Source organism: Puntigrus tetrazona, chromosome 6 (assembly GCF_018831695.1).
Source record: "Puntigrus tetrazona isolate hp1 chromosome 6, ASM1883169v1, whole genome shotgun sequence".
Taxonomy (NCBI): domain Eukaryota; kingdom Metazoa; phylum Chordata; class Actinopteri; order Cypriniformes; family Cyprinidae; genus Puntigrus; species Puntigrus tetrazona.
Genome location: NC_056704.1, coordinates 10,836,712 through 10,858,244, shown reverse-complemented (window position 1 = coordinate 10,858,244; position 21,533 = coordinate 10,836,712). Strand labels below are relative to the sequence as shown.

Here is a 21,533-nt window from a genome sequence, read left to right as displayed (position 1 = left end):
TGTTGGTAACTAGGAATTCTGATGACACACACACACACACACACAACAATATAAATCCACATATATAAAAAATATAAATATCACTAGCACTAGTCAATAGTCTGTCAATAGTCCACAACACTCTGTCCAACATACTGTCATAACAAATAAAATGTAGTATTATTGCAAATAGAAAGTATTTACAGAGTTTAACACATGGACGTTATTTAACAAATGGACAGAAAAATCCATAAATCTGCTCAATTTTTTTCTTTTTTATTAAAATCATACATATGTACACTGTACTCCACTCCTAACACATATACAAAGTGATTCAAAAAGAATCAGAGACGAAATAAATGTTTTGACAGTTATTCTGATCATGTTAGAGAACCAATATACACATATTTAATTTAGAAAGAAAGAATTCAGTTTGTTTCCCTTACAAACTGTGCCAGGTTTACAGTGCACTGATTGAACCGTTTAGGTTTTTTACTGCCAGTGATGCCGGTATTTATCCACCACTGCACAGCCTCCAGAGACCACAAGATCAACTCAACACATGGTTTACAAGGACCTCTGCTGGGAAACACAGCAAACTACAACGAGAGGTATTCAAAACTGACAGGTTTCGGATTTTAAAACACAGTACAGCAAAAATAATCAGGCAGAGAATATATACAAACATATACAGAAATAATCACAGAATAGATTAGATTTTTAACGACTAAAATCTGAGGCACCGCTGTCGCAAGTTCTCTGTCCAGACAGATATTAGTTTAAATAAAAATAAAAAAAAGAAAGACTGTAAAGGAATATAGAAATTTTTCCTGAGAATTTTGATTATAGCTACATAAAATAATTTTGTCATATATACAAACATATTATTACAGTGTCCACAGTGTTTATTTAAAAGGTGGTTAATATGTGCATTAACAAGAGTGTTCATCCACGCTGGTTTTATAAGGACCAGGACAGGCCCAGTTTCATTCTAGTAAATACATCCCTTTCAAAGTACCAAACCTTCATTATGGATGACTCAGGTTTTGCTTCATAACCTAATTCAGATGCTAGTCATAAGTCCTTAAATTCTGTCTCAGCTTGTCCACTGAATTATATTCAGAAGGATGTACCTCAGGCTGAAAAACAAGTTATCCTCATCTCATAAATGTCAAGCAAACAACACTCGCTGTACTTAATAAAAGAGCACTTTTGCCTGAAATTGTATCTTAGCTTTTTTAAAAGAGTCGATATGCAGAATTAGGAGAGGAAAACTACATAGCCTAGTCTGTGGGTTCAAGGCTGAGGTCCACTGAAAGTGGCAACAGGGAGACAAAGCAGAGAGCAGAAGGTTGGCTGCAGAGGCTGCATCTGGGACGAACACACCCTTCCTTTCGTCCAATCAGCTGAACTATCTGATTTATAACAAACTGATACCTCACACCTGCGAAGAGAGGAAAAAAAAAGTTCTGTATAAATGTTCAGCTTACATCACGTTACATTTCATGCACTGAAAGTCTTTATCAGTCGTTGGTTACTGAACTATATTTCTAACAAATATTTAGGTCTCTATGACAACTTATGACAGATTTAACCATTTTTTCTTTGTAACAAACAGCCGTGGTCACTTTCAGTCTCATTTCCATCTCACAGTAAAACATGAAAATGACATTTCATGGTTTTTGTTCCCCTTTTTTTTTTGTTTTGCTGGCTTAATGCAAGGAGTATAAAAAACTCTTATGTTCACAAAGTCTGCCCCCGTTTAAAATGTAAAATGCAATTCTTAAAATCAGCAGCAATGTGAAACATTATTAAATATAACTGTTCACTATTTAATAAAGTTTTTACATTTTTGACAGCTTGAGCCCACAGTCATGGTTCACACAGAACAAATGTAAAACCCGTCTGACTACCATCGCTGTGCAGGAAGTAAACTGCATATGCTTTTAGCCAAACATCAGCATAAAAATGCCATCAAAATCAAACTCTACCTGGCCACACTCTGTAAAATCTTCTTCTCGTCTTGGTCCAGACAAACGGCGAAGGTGGTGTTGCAAGTTCCACTAACCTGAACCTTATCCACCTTTACCTGTGTGGTGGTCAGTTGCTGTAACACAAACGTTGTTTTATAAGTTTAATCTGAATAAAACACTAAAGATACTCCAACTTGAATCGCCAAAACAATTTTTTTATATTCATAAACATTTGAGCTTCATCTACGAAATTACAGTAACATTGTTAACGTCTTTCAAACAGACACTGCTATAGGAAACAAGCATGATATATACATTTTTTTGTTTATTGTAAACATTTGTTAAACAAATTTGCAACCAACTGTATAACGACAACAAAACAAGATGAAGTACAGTCAGTGTGTGGTATAACTGAACCAAAGAGCAACCACTGACACTGTAAAAATGAAAGTGCTACAGGCGCTAAAAACACCAAGGTGTAAAAACACGAGCCGTATCATGTAAACTGGTACAGAAACAGGTAAATAAAAACCAAAATGTTTGCTCTTGATAAAAAAGTTTTGTTGTTTGTCGACTGCTACACGCTGCTGCAGAAACCACATGAGAGTAACTGTAGGTGTTTGCGCTAAGTTAGTTTCGGGGCTGTTTAAACCACATCTCAGCTTTCTCCATACTTCCTTCCTGCTCACCTGATTGTAGCCTTTCTTTGATTTAGAGTTTTGTCTCTTCAGCACTTCTGTCATTGTCAAATGAAGGCACTCCATTTTAGAATCTAAAGAAACAGAAAATATTACAATTATCATTGTAAGCCTATACAGTGAAATGGCTCTGGGTTGGGGAATGGGTTGAGAAGTTGTTGGTTTTTTTGAGCCAGTAATGTTGAGCCAGTAATTGTAATTTTTAACAGTAACAGTAATTTTTGAGCCAGTAATTCATCATAATGTCAATGCCATTTTGTTATTTATTTTTATGCAATTTATTACATTCAAATGTAAACAACTGAAAGCCCTAATCAACATTGGTTGGCCATAGTGAGATCAGTTATTTTCTACCTAGTTCCTCAACATTTCTGCAGGCTTTTTGCAGGTTTATAGAGGTGCAGGACTTCTCTGCCCTTGTCTTCTGACTTCTGCCACTGATATGTATCTGTATATAAAGACAAAAAAAGAGAAAGGAAAAATGAGAATCGCATGCTTGCACCATTGAAAAATTCTTCAAAATGATGGAAAGTTCATCTTACTCGATTATAAGTAACTTCAAGCGATAAAGGAACAGCCTCTCGATCTCCATCAATGCCAAATCTTTTACTTGCAGCACCTGAAAAATAAAAACGTTGAATTTTTAATAAATAAATTAGTCACCTCATATTATTTGCACACATTAAACTTTATAACATTTACATAAGTACATCATTTTTAAATTGACCCTTGTGTTGGAAACTGGTACTTGTTCACACTTACCCATGGCCTTGATGGCTCTTGTACCAGCTGTGTGTCCGAGCTCCAGAGAGTGAACAAACACCTCAGTCCGTCTCTCGCCTCCAGCTAGTGTCAACTACAAGATTTAAACTTTTATGAAACCACTGGATGACACTGTGGCAGTATAAGACAAGTTACAAAACAAAAGATGAATGAAATACTGTAGTTTCATTAGTTAACACCAAGCATTACATAATAGTTTATTCTATTAATAATTCATTAATTTAATAAGAATCAATTAATTCAAATTCAAAACTCCAAAAGTATATGTAACTGTTAAGGTATAGTTTTACATCTACAGTCTATGACCGAAACAGCTAGAGATTGAGAAAATGGCATGTTTTTTTTATTCACCTCTGCTTGATAGAGCTGAATGAGGGCAGGGCGAGCGGCATGACGGCAATAATAGAGCACCAGGTCAGCAAATATCGGTAAAGGCTCTCACCAGGCCCCTCAGACATCTCTGACTCGATCTTGGATGTCTGCTGTTATGGACAGACCATTTGGTATTAATATATTTTTCATCGGTAATTTGATAAGGAAATGTTTTGTTTTTTTGCCATGGTAATAACCAAAACAATTCAAAACACACTTTCACACACTCAAGTTCCTCATATGAGTGGTTTTATGGGATGTGGTTTTTTGAGTGCGTGCATGTGATATCAAAAGCATGAAATATAACAAAAGATTTACTGTCGTTCTTGCTAATTATTTGGATATGCATGCACTCTCTGTTCATGTGAATGAGTGTGTGTGGATGCATAAGAATCACCTGGCACACCACATTAACGGGAAGCTCCAGCAGACTCAGTGTGTTACGCTCATACCATGGATCCAGCATTCCCAGAAGATTGGCTATATCATTAGTGCTGTCCTCTGTTCCATTCATACTGAGATCCTGTTGACAAATTAATATCAATGTTAAAATCTGACACGAGTATGGATGTACAGACTAACAAAATCCTTGCTTTGACTTCAAGTAATGTAAGACTTTATTATTATTTGTTTATTTGTGATGTAAAGTTAGCCCAGAAATGGAGTACAACTCCACATCCATGTGACTGCTGAATTCTTTTTGGTCTAGCTGTTTCCCAGCCTAGTAAAATTTGATATTAGCTGTGAAACAAATGCCCCACTGAAACCACCAAAAGATGCTAATCTATCCAGATTAGCTGGTCTGGGATACATAGATTACAAGAGTGATAACCACATTTAAATGTGGGAGTGAATTGTGATTCTAAGTGTGTATGGGATACAGGAACCACATGTGAAACTGTAATGATTGACGTAGTGATAACTACAGAAATGGTTTGTGGCTACAAGCAAGTAACATGAATGGCAGCTGAAGAATTTTGTTGTTAGCCACTTTTGGCTTAATATTAGATTGTGATCTTTGGAAAAACCTTAAACCGCATAAACACGTTGCATTATGCTAATGATAAACTGGGCAACCTTTTTGAGCAATTTTGCCCAATTTTGAACAACATTGCTTGGGCACTTTCCCATTAAAAATGGGTAGCAAATTTAACAAAATAATGTTATTTTTAGCATCGTCATATGATCCCTTTAAGAATGAGTCAAGACACATTCTTCTCTTCCTGTGAACTACTTGGAGAAGACGAACATGCCTTGTTCAGTCCAGTTTGTTATAAGCTTCTAAAATCTAAACTATATTCGGTTGCCATTATGTATTTGCTGTCATTTCAATATAATTGTACAGAATGGGAATTTAGAGAAGTGGAGCTTTAGCTGTGGTATGTATGCAGCCTGTTTGTACAAATGAATCAGATTTTTGTAGACAGCGATTCAGTCCTAAAGTTCAGATTTGAAAAATAAATGATTAACAAAAAGTATACTCCAGTTTTAATGTGAAAGCCAAGCTTGTGTCTGCCAAAGGCATAATCTTTAAACTAGTTGAAGGACTGCTTCTCGGGTGTTGCTACCTTGTGAGATAACTACTCAATGCAAAAAAAAAAAAAATGTTGGTGATGATATGGACATTACATGTACAATACACATACCTTAGCATACACTCAAAAACCAAAGTATTTGTACTTTAGACTCAAGGGATGTGATTTCACTCACAGTGCTAGAGACGGCTGGTTTCAGTGGACTCGCTGACAGCTGCAGAGAAGAACCAGAGTTCCTCCTGGAGATGTTGGCTGGACTAGTATCCCTCCTTACAGGCACAAAGAAAAACTTCATCCTGAAAGCTTTGGTCAAGTGTGGACAGTCTCTTTCTTTTGTTCTCAGGCTGCCATAAGCACGGGCGAGTCTCCCTGCCACATGATCTGCCCCGAACACCACCACTCTGAGCATTGTGGACCCTGGAGGCCCTTCTACATCATCGGTACTCAGAATGGGTCTCCTTCTATAGCAAACATACTGCAGCTGTGAGAGAGGGGGAGCTGGGAACCCTAACTCAGAGCTCCGCAGACGTACTTGCTGTGGAAGAGAATTGGATCTCTTAGAGCGGACAGCTATAACTAATTCTTTGGCCTCAGGGCTGCCCAGGCTTTTAGCTCGACACAGAGAGTTGCTGCGAGGTTTGAATAGTCGTGAGAGGCGCTTGGAAAGTCGTGCGCTGGTTTTGGACTTGGGCACGGATGCTGTCAGGCTGTCTTCTTCTGCATCCTCACAGAAGTCACTGTCAGTGCCTGAAGCTTGAGATGAGGATGAGAGTGTGGAAAGGGGAGAACATTCGGAGGAAGCGACTGAGAGAGTGGAGAACATGGAGTCTTTGGAGGCCGTGGAAAGGGAAGAAACGGTAGAGAAGGTTGAGGCCCTATAGTCAGTGCAACCGTTTGATACAAAACCTTCCTCCAAGTCCTCATATTCATCGTCTTCCACATCCACGTTGTCAACATCATCCTCCTCCATGACCTCAGATGTTTGAGATAAGCTCAATTCAGACTCCATGTCTAGAAGGTTGTTTAGAACATCTAGCAAAAAACAAGTTGGAAAATCATGACCCAGAGGGTTATTATTAGCTGGGGTATTAACTTTCAACTCATGAAACCCCCTAATGACATTTTAAACTAAATCAATGTGACTGGAAATCAATCATTGAATGTTTATAATTCTAAAACAGCCAAACAAATGTTTGAACAAGCTCATGGCAGAAAAAAAAATGGCACTGGATTGGATTCAGTGTCCTACCAAAATTATCCTTGTCCCAATGGAAGGTGTAGCACTTGGCTGCTGGAAGGCCGAGCGTCTGTAGAACCCCTAGTGACACAAACACAACAAAGTTTCTCTCATTAATCACTAGCCCACTCCAAACCCAACACACCACTGTTTCCCAAACGGAAAAATCATGCCATCAGCTTTATTGCTTCATGTTGGCCATCCATCTTGGTTAAGTTTCTAGGAGTTGGTGCCAGGTAATATGTACTACTGCTGCCCAGACAAATAGTGTAGTATGTCACCAAGCAACAACCATGAAACCCTATAGGATGTAGACCACCAATTTAGATGGCCAAAAGTATGTGGACACCCAAATATTTCAAAGTCACTGGCTTCAATATGGAGTTTGCTGCTGTAACAGCTTTTCGTTCTTCTGGGAAACGTGGCTTGGGGATTTGATACCAGTCAATCAACAGAATATAAGTGAGGTCAGTTGATGGGTGATGGAGCCTGGTTTATACCTGAGCTCTCAATTCATCTCACAGGTGGTAAATGGGCTTGGGTATTGTGCAGGCCAGGCACATTCTTCCCCATCAGGCTTGGAAAATTATTTCAATATGGACTTTGCTTTGTGAACAGTCCTTATTCTGCTAAAATGTTTGTGGAAATTTTGGCTGAATTAGCCACATGCGTTAAATAAAAGCTGTCCACATACTTCAGCCATATAGTCTATAATAATGCACATTCAATGTGTCTATGTAGTAACTTATTATTTTTCCATATTATTTGTTGCTTGTGAACAGTAATTGATGGAACAGTAGTAATTACTTTTACTATAAGAATGACATTGATTGACAGTAACCTTAATAGTGCAGTTTAGAACAGTGGTTCACAACCTTTTATCTCCAAGATGCCCTGTTTGTCCAGAACAACATTTTTAAGGCCTAATCTGATATATACCTCAGTTACTGCTATTGTAACAAAAAGTAAGTCAAAACAAAGTAAATTTAATCGTGTACAGCCCATTTTTAAGCCTTTAATTTATGATTATGATAACTGGAGCCATGTTGAAGTTTGCTAATGCCTATCCTATATGAGAACCACTGATTTAGAACGTGAAAAGAAATAATTATAATACACATACACACACACACATTTTCATAATACTATTGTTTGTTTTTTTATTATTATTATTAGGTTAGACAAGTCTGGTAACAATTACTGAGCTACCTCAGATTTGTAAGGGGCTATAAGCAGAAAGCGGGATCGTACCATCTGAAGTCGTGCCGCTGGAGACTGGTATGGCAAGTTTTTCTCGCAGCGCCTCCAGACCACCTCTCACATGTTCTCGAGCTTTAACTATATCCGTCATGGCCGCTGCAGACTCTAGATGGTCACTCACTGAGGACAGGATCTGTGCCAACTCATCATCACTCAGGCACTAAAAAGGAACCAACTTAGTCATGTACTGTAACTTCTTGGGTTACTGCAAGTCACTCAGGTCAAGTCAGAATTCAATGAATGCTTAGCTGTGTTTCAAATGAAGTTGATTTTAGCTTCTGAGTAATCTAACAAAATAATAATACATTTTACCATTTGCAAGCTCTACCGCTTCTTTACACCTTCTCAATCCATCTATTTCTTCCCCATTAGCCACCTTTCAACCCACATATGAGTCATTTTGGTCACACATTTAATTATCACGCCCTCCCCCCAATAAGATCATTCACTTCCTGACACCCACAAAGTGAAACCCCCACACATTCACTCATCCTCAATCACAATCTGACGCACGTACACTCTGCATCAACTTAAGTTGGAGCGCATTAAAACAGGAAACATTATTTTGTGGGTCATGGAACAGTGTGGCTTACCTGTAGAGCACCGCTGATGGTCTGTAGTGGGTATTTAGTTCCGAGCACTGCCTGGTAGCTGTGTTTAATGAGTGTAATGCTGCTCTCTCTCTGCGAGACCTCTGCTCCACTGAGCTGCTCCGCCACAGACAGGAACTCAGCAGGCACCTCAGCCGGGTTCATCAACAACACCGTACTGCAACAGAGAAAACATCAGAAAATGTCACTGCAGTGTAGAAGAAACAAATAAAACACATCTATTTTGTCCACGGGAGAAGTTTGCATTTGTTTTTTTCTAGTATATTTGATTTAATTCTTTCGATTTAATCCATTTTTCGACATATTTGATATCACAGGGGGAGATGTTTGTCCAGGACAGACTATAGGTAGGTCTGTGCTAAACTAAAGTGGCCATGATAAAAAAAAATTGCACTGTGGTACCATTTAACTGCCCTCCAGAAGTTTGGAAATGCCCTGGAAAACTGGGGTTTTGGACAGTATTGGCATGAATCCTTCTTATTTGTGATCATTTTGCCTGATAAGGGACAACACAAACTATGAAAACATATTTTATTACTTAAACAGTTTATACATAGAAAATATTAAACATTTAGATTCATTAAAATATCCGTCATTCGCAGCTATTACAGATCTACATAATCTAGGCAAAGAGCTGTCAGTTTATTCAAACATGGACTTGATATATTACTCAGAGCCACCTGAAGGATTTCCCAAAGACCATTCACACTAGTTGGACCATTCTTACGCTCATCACGGTCCATTTGCTCCCAGAGTAGCTCAACTCTGACATGTAAATATTGCCATTATTATGTCATCAAAATGAAAATTATTATTGCTGGTCTTCAATGCAAATGTCAAGTTACTTTAACGTACAGTATTTGAACCGCCAAATGATAAGGGGTTATTGTTAAGAACTTCATTTGGACAACTTTATAGGTGATTTTTTACTCGCTTAGATTCCAGATTTTCAACCAAATTATCTCCTAATGTCATACAAAATCATATATCAATGAAAAGCTTTTTATTCAGCTTTTAGATTATGTATAATTATCAATAAAAAAACAAGGGTCACATATTTGAAAGTTCATAATTTTCAAGAATTTATTCTTATATTATTAAAAGTTTCTTCCTGTGACGGCAAGCCGGATTTTGAATTACTTCGAGATTTCAGAACCACGCGGTTCTTAAGAGATCATTCTATTGTCGGTTCTTATTCATTTTCATATTAATCAATCTTGACCTATTGGATAAAATTGACAAAAAAACCAACTTATAATAAAAACATTCAAATCTGTTAATTAAACACTAGGATAAAAATGTCATCATTATTTGTCATGAAGTGTTTGACACAGATAAGTGATCTTATAATAAGACAAATTCTGAATATCCAAGAACTGACACAGGAAGCGAGAGGTGAAGACTGCAACCACAATGGGCTGAGCAATAACTGACACAACAGGATTTCCTCCTGCTTCTGTGGAAACACACTCACATGATCTTAGAACGCTGACTGGAGGTGGCAAGGCCTTGTTCCTCTCTTACCAGCCTGTGGTATGAAATCCCTGTTACAAGCACATGCACACAAGAACATCAGATTTTTATCAGATTTCAACATTATGTAACTAAACTTGACGTTAGAGCATCTTTAAGGTACTCCTAGTACTCCAAGTTAAAGCTGATAAACAACTCAGCTATTCTGAAAAATACTACGTCACTGCACTTTTCTTTTTAACAGTATACCTGGAGCTCTAAGCTCTTGATGTAAGGTGGAGAGCAGGTTACGACACACACTATAGTAAGGTTCAGGCCATGCTAGGAAGTCATGGAACACCTCACAAGCCTCTGTCAGAATCTCTCCATCAGACGGGCAAAGAGGCATCTACAAGAAAAAACAGACACGTGAGGTCAGAAGGTGGTCTACTAGTAATGCTTTTCATTTTTCTAACTTAGTATTAAATCATGCTTTACAAGTGAAATGAATATCTGAAAATGTACCAAACTTAAGCGTATATATATATATATATATATATATATATATATATATATATATATATATATATATATATATATATATATATATATATATATATTATTTTTTTTTTTTTTTTAGTTTTTTGTTTTTTTTTTTACATTTTTCAAAACCCTAAAGCATTGTTCATTTCCAAAAATTAAGAGGAACACTTCACACATTTAAATATCACAGATAACAGATAACTCAGATATTATACTGGTATATTGTAGTATAGTACGAGTAAGTTTAGTAATTACTAAATAATGTTTTAATAAGGTAATAAGGCTTAGGAACTAGGACTGTTTTCTTTCATTATAGCATTAGGATGGTTGTACCACCCTTATATTTTTTTGCCAGAAAAAAACTAACAAAACAAAAATAAAGGCATTTATTAATCATGGTGTATTTAATCAGTTTTTATCATCAAGGCTTTGGCAGATTAGTTCTTAAATAACACTGTATTTACTTTACCTGCAGGAGTGTGGACTCAAACATGAGAGCCAAGGGGGCCACAAGCTCATAATGACACTGCTGCTGAACCTAAAAGAGCAGAGAAGACATACGGCATGTATCACAGACAGATTTACCGTGTTCTTGATCACATTAAAAAAGTTTTTGCTGAAATCAGTTTAATTATGAACAACATCAGTATCTCAGCATGGATTAGATTCAATCTCCTCTGCCATAGCCTGCAGAGCCCACAAGGGGGCATAGTGAGCTCAACGCAGAAGATTTTGATCAGAAACGTGACTTAAAGTATCACTTCTACTCTGCGGGTGTAGAATTCTGTTTAGTTAGGGGTGCGTCTACATGTACATGCACACTCACCTCTCTTGTTTTTCTGAGAATTTGCTGCAGCAGAATTAGAAAATTTTCTGGGTCCCTCTTAACGAGCTCTTCTAGACTCCAGCGGTTCATACACCAGCCAGCTGCGCAAACACGCATAAATACACACGCGTGAAAAACCTTATCGTGAAACTGGGACAAACGTGCATGCTTTATACCTCAAATGAACATGATATCTAGTAAACAAGTCCGCCGCGGTGTGCATGAAACCACCGCGCAACCAAACGAAGTCGAATCACTGAATCAGACAGGGCTGTTTACATGACATGACGGTCTGAGTCCTTGCTGCGTAGATGTCAAAGGGATCCCTGGTATAACCTGTACTGTGCAGTTTTGGTTACAATTCTGAGAAAGAACATACTGTGGTGTACAATTTGAGAGCAGCAGTGTTAACAGATCGTATTGGTTAAGGGAAAGAACTGTGTGTAACCTCAAAACAAATTTAGAATGATGCTGAATTGGATATTTAAGGCAGCTGCAGCTTTCCTATTAAAGACCGCTTTACAGCTTTACTCGAAAGGCATCTTAATTTCCTGCTCAAATGTGTGGAATAATACATTTCCTTTACAACGCTCTCTGAAAACAACATGTTTTCTCTGAACCTATCAACAGTGTCACACTCTCTACACAAACTTTGTCATGGTGTTCACGAGTGCGTCGGTCCCATGGTTTAGAAAAACAACCAAATCAAATACACAACTAACGGAGATTCTTAATGAGAGCTAATTCAACTCTATCAGTATGACAGTATTTTAAAGCTAAGCATCTCGTCGTCTTCGAGCAAATGAAACGTGAAAAATGGCTTTTATATTGAAAAATGCAGATGTGGGTGGGTTGATGCAGACATACGCTCAATCAGTTGGCATTTACACCAACTCATTCACAGAACTATGTGAGCCCATGACAAATATATACGCTATGACGTTCATGAGAAAGACAGGGGAAAAACACTAGATTAAAACATGCCAAATTTATGTGCGGTTTGTATTCATGTTGGTTTCATACGCACTAAAAACTCTTTGTGAAGGATCCTCTACGCTAATATTTCCCGTTCTGTTATTTATGCATATTGGTTGCGCATCATGGTTGGTTGTTTTCTTATTATTATTTTAGCACTTTCTAGGTATTTAATATTAACAAAAATATACGTCCAACTACTTTATATATTTTTTTATTTTCAAGGCTAATGTCTTTTTTATCTTCTGTTATTGCACCAGGAATATTTATGTTTATATGAATATTTTAATTATCTATGCTTCAATGCTTTCTAATTATAACAAACACAAACTCATCCCAGAAGAGGTGCATTTAAGGCAATGCATGCATGAATTGCTTTTTTTGGAATAGATTAATAGCCACACAAAAAAGAGTGTGTCGTGTGTTTTGCATCTCTTTTCACTGATCCAAGGGTATTATGTATAGACAACTATTTGCAAGAATTAAGCAAATTTTTGTGGTAAATACCTTCAATTTCCCTGTCTGCAGCACAAGGTTATTTGAAAACCACAAAGGGAAAAAGGGAAAAACACAAACAAACTGGGCAAAATAGATCTAAAGTAGACCTATCGGCAACAGAGGGTCAATGGGGTGGTCTTACCACTCCAGGATTGTGTGAGGTATTCTGATGGCGAGTCCGTCCAGGCATCTCTCCAGAGCGTGCTGGATCCGGTCCTCCGTGCATGAGGTGTGCTGCATCTTCACTGTAACTGTCAAACAACATATAAACATAAAGAAAGCTGTAAAGCTTTCCTTGTTTTTGGAATTGTGAAAAAAGGTTGCAGTATACAGCACCTCCTTCATCTGTTACGTAAATATGATGATCACATAGAACTGCATGGTTATATTAGTCAAGAAAGAAGTCCTACACTATTATGCAGGGCTATCGCTTCTATGCACTAACACGGTGTAACCTGAACGAATTCAACATGTGTCAACAAAATTCCAGATAACGCTATCTACGCAGACGAACACACGCTAGTCTCCCTTCAGGGAAGTAAACATACAGCATCCTTTGCATGTCTGTAAATGATGTTTAATGATGTAAATGAAGTTTAGGAAAATGTTCTACGCGGTGTGGGAGAATTCAAGAGAAATATGTGGTTTAGGGATTATTAAGGGGATGCCACAGTTGCCAACTGTTTGTTTTTCTTCCTGATGACATTTAAAGTTTATTTGCGCATACTGTTACAAGTACGGCACCTGCCATCCAGCAATAAACACCACATAGCATGCAAAGAAAACCAGGAATGATAAGCGAGGCAAAACTCAATCATCAAGAAACAGACCTCACAGAAATACTGCGTAGATGCGCGTAGCTACAGGATCTATTATAGCACCTTCATGAGTAATAAGAAGAGTGTCATTACATTAAAAGGAAAAAGAATTCCTCTTTTAACAGACTAATTACACTAAATGTAAAATTAAATTGCATTTGGTGGGATTTTTCTCTCAGTGAGTCACTGACCAAGTAAGATTGAAATGAAAGGTTAAAAATATCTTGACTAGTTCAGCTAAATGTCTCAAGTTTGGCTGACGTGAGCAGTTTTTAAAGCGCAGCTGTGAAAGACACACAGATAGAGTCGATCTACGAAGCCCTTCACGCAAAACACGTTTGCATTCCAACGCCATGCTTTTATTTTTTTTAATTAAGGTATTTAATGTGTGGCTCGTATTAGATTGTGCTTTGCTGTCATTCTCAAAACTTTCCCCAATGTCAAAACAAAAATCCCCCAAACCGTGAAGCAAACATTCGGTTATTAACTCTGAGTCATTAAATCCAAAACTCGCATCTCCAATATTACAGACGATACGCTAAAGCAAAGTTTCTTTGCTTCGCTTAGCTTCTTGTAAACACTTGTCAAGTCGTACTCAAAACCCATCACTCACCAAACATCACGTCCCTTCCTGCGTCACGCGTCATAAAGCGGATTTGCATAAACAGGGAAGTGCGCTGCATAGTTAGCTTTCTAGAGAAACAAACGATCTGCTTTTATAGGTCCGAATACATCTCAGTATTAATCAAATATCGAAAACGACACTATTTCTGATAAATCGTCGTGTTCGTTTTGTTGGCGATTAAAAAACTGCGGTTGGAGCTTTTATATAAATGACACTATGATAATAATATAATATTTCTAAATAATAATTGAAATGTAAGGTTTAAATAAAGGTTTAATTCACCTTGTGAAACAACTTCTGATAACCAGATATGGTAAGATAATCACACAATATCTTACATTTCTTCAATTTAAAAAAAAAAGCAGAACAGTGTTAAAAATAGATTAAGCTGACTTCCTGATCTGATGTCAGGGCTTTTTCTGATCTATTAAAGCGGACAGGATGTTCAAGTTTCTGTTGTCCACGTAGCTCCTAAATGTATATGCAGCACCAGTCCAAATATTATTTTTGATATATTAATATTTCATTGCGGTCACAAAGGGAATTTGCTGATTCAAGAATAACTATCTAAAACCCACACACTGGCCTGTCAGTCATTAAACAAGTTAAACTTGAGAAAATTCTAGCTGCTGGGTACAGCAGGTTACCAGGACGATAAAATGCAACCTGCGCGTAGTTAATAATGGCCTCACGGTAATGCTGTTAATGCTGGTCAGTATTTTTTTCCAAGCACAACAATAGGTAGTGGGAACAGCCTGGTATTAGCTTTAATGACCTCTATTGTAGCCTTGCCAGGTTGACTGGAAGGAACTAATTCATCACTGAACTTATGATTGCTGTTTCCATTATAAAGGCAAAACAAATAGCTGGTTTATGTCGCCAAATTGTCACAACATTGTTTCTGTTTGACTGCTATTTCAATGACGACGCTAATTTCATAGAAAGTAGTATCTGGCGGCAACAGGTGGCAAGTGCAAAGTAAATTACAACCCAGAAGTGAAAGAAAAGAAAGTTTTTCTCAGATTGTTGTGCATCTTTTACAACATTGGCCCACAATGATGTTCAACCAAATCACTCATTTTCATGAATGAATTTTTACTCGCTTTACCACTTAAATGCCACTAAAATGTACTCTTTCTGTTTATGGTTTGAGAATGTTGCATTTTTAACTCAAAGAACTCAAAGTCGACTCGTAAATATGAATAAATATGATATACATTTACATCTTACGTCTGTTTTAAGCATTTTAGTCAATAATTGATATTATTTTACTATATCAATACGTCATTATTTAAATATTTTAGTAATTCTGGGAAGATTCGCTCAGGCCGGCTAGTTAAAAAATCACTCTTCTACATCAGCTGGTGGCATAATATCGGATCAAACTGGTGCAAACAAACTGACCAGCAGCCGTCAGTCAGTCAGTCAGATGCCTGTTGCCTTTTGTTCATTTTGCAACCTCTGAAAATGTGGAAGTGACCTTGTTGACACGTAAAAGGATGTGTTCACATCCTCTTATGCGAGAGGATGATTTCATCCGGGCAACACAAACACAATCCCAGCAAACTTCCTATGTGAAGCAAAGATGCATTTGAGATTTGAGAATGTGAACAGAATCAGTGAAACGCAACCAGGGCCCTTCAGCAGTGCTGCATTAGAAATCTGGAGCACTCTTAAATAAATCAAAGTGTTACTCTGGTGAACGAAGCAATTCCTCACGCAGCTTCAGTTCGCAAGGGGACTGTTCAAACACTGGACTCAGACCTTAGCTATATGAGATGCTCCCTTCATCTCAGCTGATTCACGTTCCCACCGTGACCCAGCGTGAAGGTTAATCTCAGCTCCTTCTCCTGATCATATTTCCAAAAGCCCTGTACAGGAAGATTGCTCCCGAGCTTTGCCGAGGAAACAGGTGCTGCTCCATTGTTGTGGTGCGATCGGCCGCTATGATAGACTCCCACACCGCGAGGGGGTCGGCGCTCATTGTGTGGAGTCTCTGATTGATGGGGACCAATATCCCCCATGCGCCTTCTCCTGTGAGCCCTGAGTCTTCTCATCCACATCCCTCCCTCTCATAACAATAAGGCCGAACTCCCCCTGCCGTGATCGTTTTAGGAAATAACAGCAGTCGAACAATGGTGACAATATTCAACGGTAAGTGCTTCCTTTTTATACGCTGCCGCCGACACAGTGGCCCAGTTAAGCAGATACAGTAGGATGCAGGGGATCTATCACAGAGCAATATTTACCAGAACCAGGATGCTGATTTCTCCCGTCTAGGCGGAAATGAGGAACTCTATTCTTTCCTTCTAGCCACTATTGGTACCTGTGGGAACTTCACACTCACCTCTGTTTCAGCTCATGCTCTGCAAAAAACCTCTGTGTACAACTAACGTGTAGTGAAATATATAAAACACGGAAACAAGCTTATCTGTGAAGCACGCGTGCATAGAAAATCTTTCAGAACTTTAAACGGCTTGATAACGAGTGGAACTATTCAAGAATAAAAACTATATTCTATATTTAGAATACAGTACATTGTTTTTGCTGCCTGCACAGCTACATGTTTTGTATTTGTTTTACATACAATCATTTTTACATATATATATATATATATATATATATATATATATATATATATATATATATATATATATATATATATATATATAATTATTATTATTTTTTTTTAATTATTTTTTCTTACATAGAGATGTAAGAAAAACAAATTTACAAGAAGACAGAAAATTTCAAATTGTACTCACTTGTTCCAGTGGCTATCCTGTTTCTTAAGTGAAAGTACTGACATCCCCATATTGTGTCATTTACAAGTGTCCATGTAAAGATGTAATGCTGTATATATTTAGAATTTCTGCAATATCCTCATATGATGACATTATATTTTAGTGAATTTTTCGGAGACTATACAATGTCACATTCAAGGCTCTTCAGAGATACCAAATGACCATAAACACTCCCTCTCTCTGGTCTTCAAAAATGTCCGCAATTGATTTAGTGGCACTCTTATGAAAATATATTCATGTTTTGTAATTATCCTTTAAATCAAATTTTTAAATTGTGTGTCACAAATCAACGTCTTAGAACATCTTATTGGGTTTCAAATCAAAACATGTCTCAGGACATTGATTTCATACACGTCATCATATGAAGACACTGGGACTAAAAGCATGTTTATTATTCATTTTGGGAGACATAACAAATGAATAGCGAAAGAAATTATATTTCAGTCTTCTATGAAATATTATATATCGTTTTAAAATCCTGTCAGTTATTACTCACATTATTACACGTCTTTTTAATATGTTGCCCCAAAAACACATTAATAAGCAAATTAGAATTAGTTCATAGATACATTGTATATAATGAGAAAAACAATTTATGACCATTTTACACACACACACACACACTCAGTCTGTTTTAACAGAACTGGTATGTTCTGAAGTTCATATTATCTTGAATAACTGATCTTAGAGGCTATTGCTGTTCATATTATCATGAATAACTGCATGTGCCAAAAGCATGTCAAGCGACAGTTTTGGCATTCAAATAATTGTGTCATTGGAATCTAAATATGTTCAATAAATAAACCACGTTCTATTTTTGTAAAGGAACACATTTTGAGCATACCAGGTGCAATGAGCTCATTTGATAGAAAAGATATAAACCCTGCTGTCATACAAACAGGAAGAGGTTTAACACAAAACAACTTTAGTATGTCTTCCAATTTCAGACCCATGCAACGCTTACATCTGATTACAAAGAAGCTACTTTCACTTCAAATTATGACTCAAACTTAATGTATTCTGAACTGGCTGACAAAAACATATTATGATTTAAACTAACACTGTTTTTAATTGCTGCGCCTCATTATGTCTTTCGGGTATCTAATACATTGAAATGCATTATTATAACTTTCCTATGGTCTAAGCAACAAATAGGTTTTGTCCAGTGACATTTTTTGGGCCGATCCCAGTGTTTTAAAGCAATGATACACACAGTGATGACCATCACTACTGAAACCAGTTTCATTTCCAGCTTCTAGTTGCGTAATCCAGCAAATTCAACTACAATCCAAACTCAGCCAATGATCTGTTATTAAGTGAGGAACAAGCACTTAGAACTTAAAGCTGCATCAAAAGCGTGTTGTTGCTTGCTTGCTTGCTTATTGACTTTGTACTGCAGTGTGCTGCATGGTATAACATATTTAAAGATAGGAAAAATCTAATTTAACTGAACAGTAACATCATTTTTATCTCTCTCTCTCTCTTAAGTTGCATAGAGACAAGCACATGAATGCCAAAAAAACTTCCTTATGTATGTATTATTAGAGTTTCTGTCAGATGCTGTTTGCGCATGAAAAGGGAAGTATCTCAGTACTTTAAAGCTCACACTTGCTCCTGTCAGCTATACACTGAAGGCCAGTTCTTGCAGAGTTACTTGAACTATGGACTATCGTATGCTATGGTGGAAATGAAAACAAATATATTATTTGAATATTATAGACAGTATTAAAGAGAAAACTAATTTGCAAGTAAAATGTAAAATCCATCTGCATATATTTGCACTTAGAGGCTTATACTCCATTCTTCTTACATATCCACTGAATCAAATGTTATGAATGCATTGGCTTCTAACTGGATCCAAAGCGTATGACTTTGCATAGAGTCAGCATCAGCTGTATTTTGCAACCAAGGACTTAGTATCTGCAGACTTGAATATCTATTCATATATATATATATATATATATATATATATATATATATATATATATATATATATATATATATATATATATATATATACGTATGTTTCATGCCTTATTAGCATCCATATGTTATCTTAACTGATCTTTTGCGAGAACTAGACTGCTTGCTGTAAGTCTACTGCTCGAATACGATAAGATCTCTGACTTAGCCACTGTTTTTACATCTGACCTGTTCGCCACAGAGGAAGCCTACGTGAACGTCTTGCTGTCACTTTAAAAGTTTCATTACAGCTTACTGTAAAAAATTCTAAATCGCTTAAGTACTAAAACCGTGTATAATAACAGAACAGAACACCGATGCTGTCACATAACTGAGCACGACTGCATTATTGTATTGCATACTGGTGGATAAATAAATCCTTTAACAGATTACTGATTCAGAACAGCTGTCCCGCACGCCTCACTGCACAAAACCAGCGAATAGTAAAGTTTCCACCTGACGTCCTCAGCTGTGAACATAATCCACCGTAAAACTCCTTTTAAAAGGTGGTGAAGCGCTGGGAGTCTTCACGTGTAAATGTTTGACGTGGAGGAAGAGAAACCTTGCTGATTCTGGTTAACTCAAATCATGGGCTTGATTACATTCACCTGCACATCATGCCCACTGACTTGACCTTTTATTCCCTTCCTAGGCTATCTTAAATCAAAATGACCTTGCTGTAGGAATGCACCACAGGCAACGCTTACCTGGAGTTCTTATCCTCTTCCCATGGTTTCTTTGTCTTTTATCAATGTGCGGGCTGAGGTGGAAGCAATGTCCTTGCAGCGTAATCCAGCGCTTAAGATGAAAAGAGGTGGAAATGTAACCACATCCTTCAGCATCAGGTTATATCAGCCTACATAGACAGCAACAGCAGGAGCAGTTATATCAGTACGCCTGCCACGCTTTAGTGCAACTAAACAGGAACTCAGAGAGAGAAGGTGCAGAAGAACTCAAAGAGGAAGACATGGGCTACATGTGTTCATGAGGGGGAGGAGGTTCGACTTACACACGCATGCTTTGTTCTTTGACTGACGTCTTATTTTTATTAATGCTATGGATGGCAAACCGCCATGAATGACAGTCTGTTTTAGAAGAAACAGCTTTTTGACATTTACTGAATAATAATGTACCAACATTCCATTATCAAAATCAACATATATATATTTTTTACTTTTGTAAAAAGTTGACTGTGGTCCTTGTTAGGTACACACCATTTACTATGATGTTTGATTTTGTTTTGAAGATATTCAAGTAGCTTAATTTAATGGCATGCTGTGCAGACTCAGCCTCTACAGTCGGCATAAGATTAACTCTTCACTTCCCAAGAGGTTATAAAATTCATTTTTTTTGTAACATAAGAGTTCCTCTCTTTCTGTGTCACTCTCTGTCTCTTCCTTTCTCAAAACTCACACATATTAGTAAGCTTAATTGAAAAATAGCCTTCCACTCAGTGGTTTGTGACTGCTGTAAAGAAGGAACTTATCTGCTAAAGCTTCCAGTCAGAGGAATCAGCACAGCGCTGGACAGGAACCAATATGTAATGGTAAATCCAAGTAATATATATATATATATATATATATATATATATATATATATATATATATATATATATATATATATATATATATATATATATATATATATATATATATAACAGGTAGACATATAACAACGACATGCTTTGGGTGAGCTTGGCTAGGTGGAAACGAAATACTGCCATCTAGTGGTTCAACCGCGTGGCAGAAAAACAAACCGTCAAGTAAAAAGGCGGTAAACAATGAGGGAAGGAGGGCGACGGTAAAAATCGCCGGTAAACTATCAAAACAACACGTATTGCCTTTGCTTTTTGAGCTCGAACTTCCTCAAATGGAAGCCATAGACATCTTAACAGGCCTAGCCTACACAAAATTTGTTTGGAAAATTCCTAAATAAAATCACTTAGGGCCTGTTTGTAATAATGTACATACATTAATATACATACATTAGTCCGCTGTTAGATTAATGAATGAATGGATAAAACATTTAATTTTGCCGATGAGTTATACAAAACACAAACATCAAATAAACCCTGTCAACAAGCCTGACAAAGTCAGTCGAATTAAAATATTTTATGGCATGACACCCATATTCGGTACTTAGGCAAAAAGACAGGATTTAATGCGCAGTTAATGATTACGCTATAAAATCATATTATAGGCTATGGTTAACACGTTTGGAAATATGTCGAATCAAAAGGAAAAAAATAAATTAAAACATAAGCCTAAATCTAAGCTGAACAGCCATCCGGTTTTTTCCCGGGACAGACCCGTGTTTCAAGGCGAGCCGGCACTTCTCTTCGCGCCTGATTGTCAAAATGTCCACTGCGTGCAGTATCTCACGTAAATACAATCGGTTAGGGTTTAAGTGAATGTAAACTGGTGAATGAAACCTGGCATGTGTCAGTAATATTATCGGTTTTTAAAGGGATAGCGGCCCAATTAAATACCTGTCCGTGGCATGTTAATCAAAAAACAAAGAGGAATAAATAACTGCCCCCCACTTACTGAGGTCTAGGTCGACCCCTGCAGTTCTATTTCAAA

At 37.2% G+C, this 21,533-nt stretch overlaps 1 protein-coding gene across 1 annotated transcript; it reads right to left on the bottom strand.

The window, feature by feature from the left end:
- Positions 1-234: 234 nt before the first annotated feature.
- Positions 235-19,797, bottom strand: LOC122347357 (phosphoinositide 3-kinase regulatory subunit 5-like). Its single transcript, XM_043242551.1, is given in 20 exon segments — positions 235-1,423; positions 1,971-2,086; positions 2,642-2,724; positions 3,005-3,098; positions 3,193-3,269; positions 3,413-3,506; positions 3,785-3,867; positions 3,870-3,915; positions 4,203-4,328; positions 5,516-6,372; positions 6,590-6,658; positions 7,829-7,997; positions 8,431-8,605; positions 9,923-9,992; positions 10,171-10,309; positions 10,913-10,981; positions 11,270-11,370; positions 12,885-12,894; positions 12,896-12,993; positions 19,659-19,797. Coding segments are annotated over 19 exon segments (2,613 nt in total). The 5' UTR covers positions 12,983-12,993; positions 19,659-19,797; the 3' UTR covers positions 235-1,275.
- Between the last annotated feature and the right edge of the window lie 1,736 nt (positions 19,798-21,533).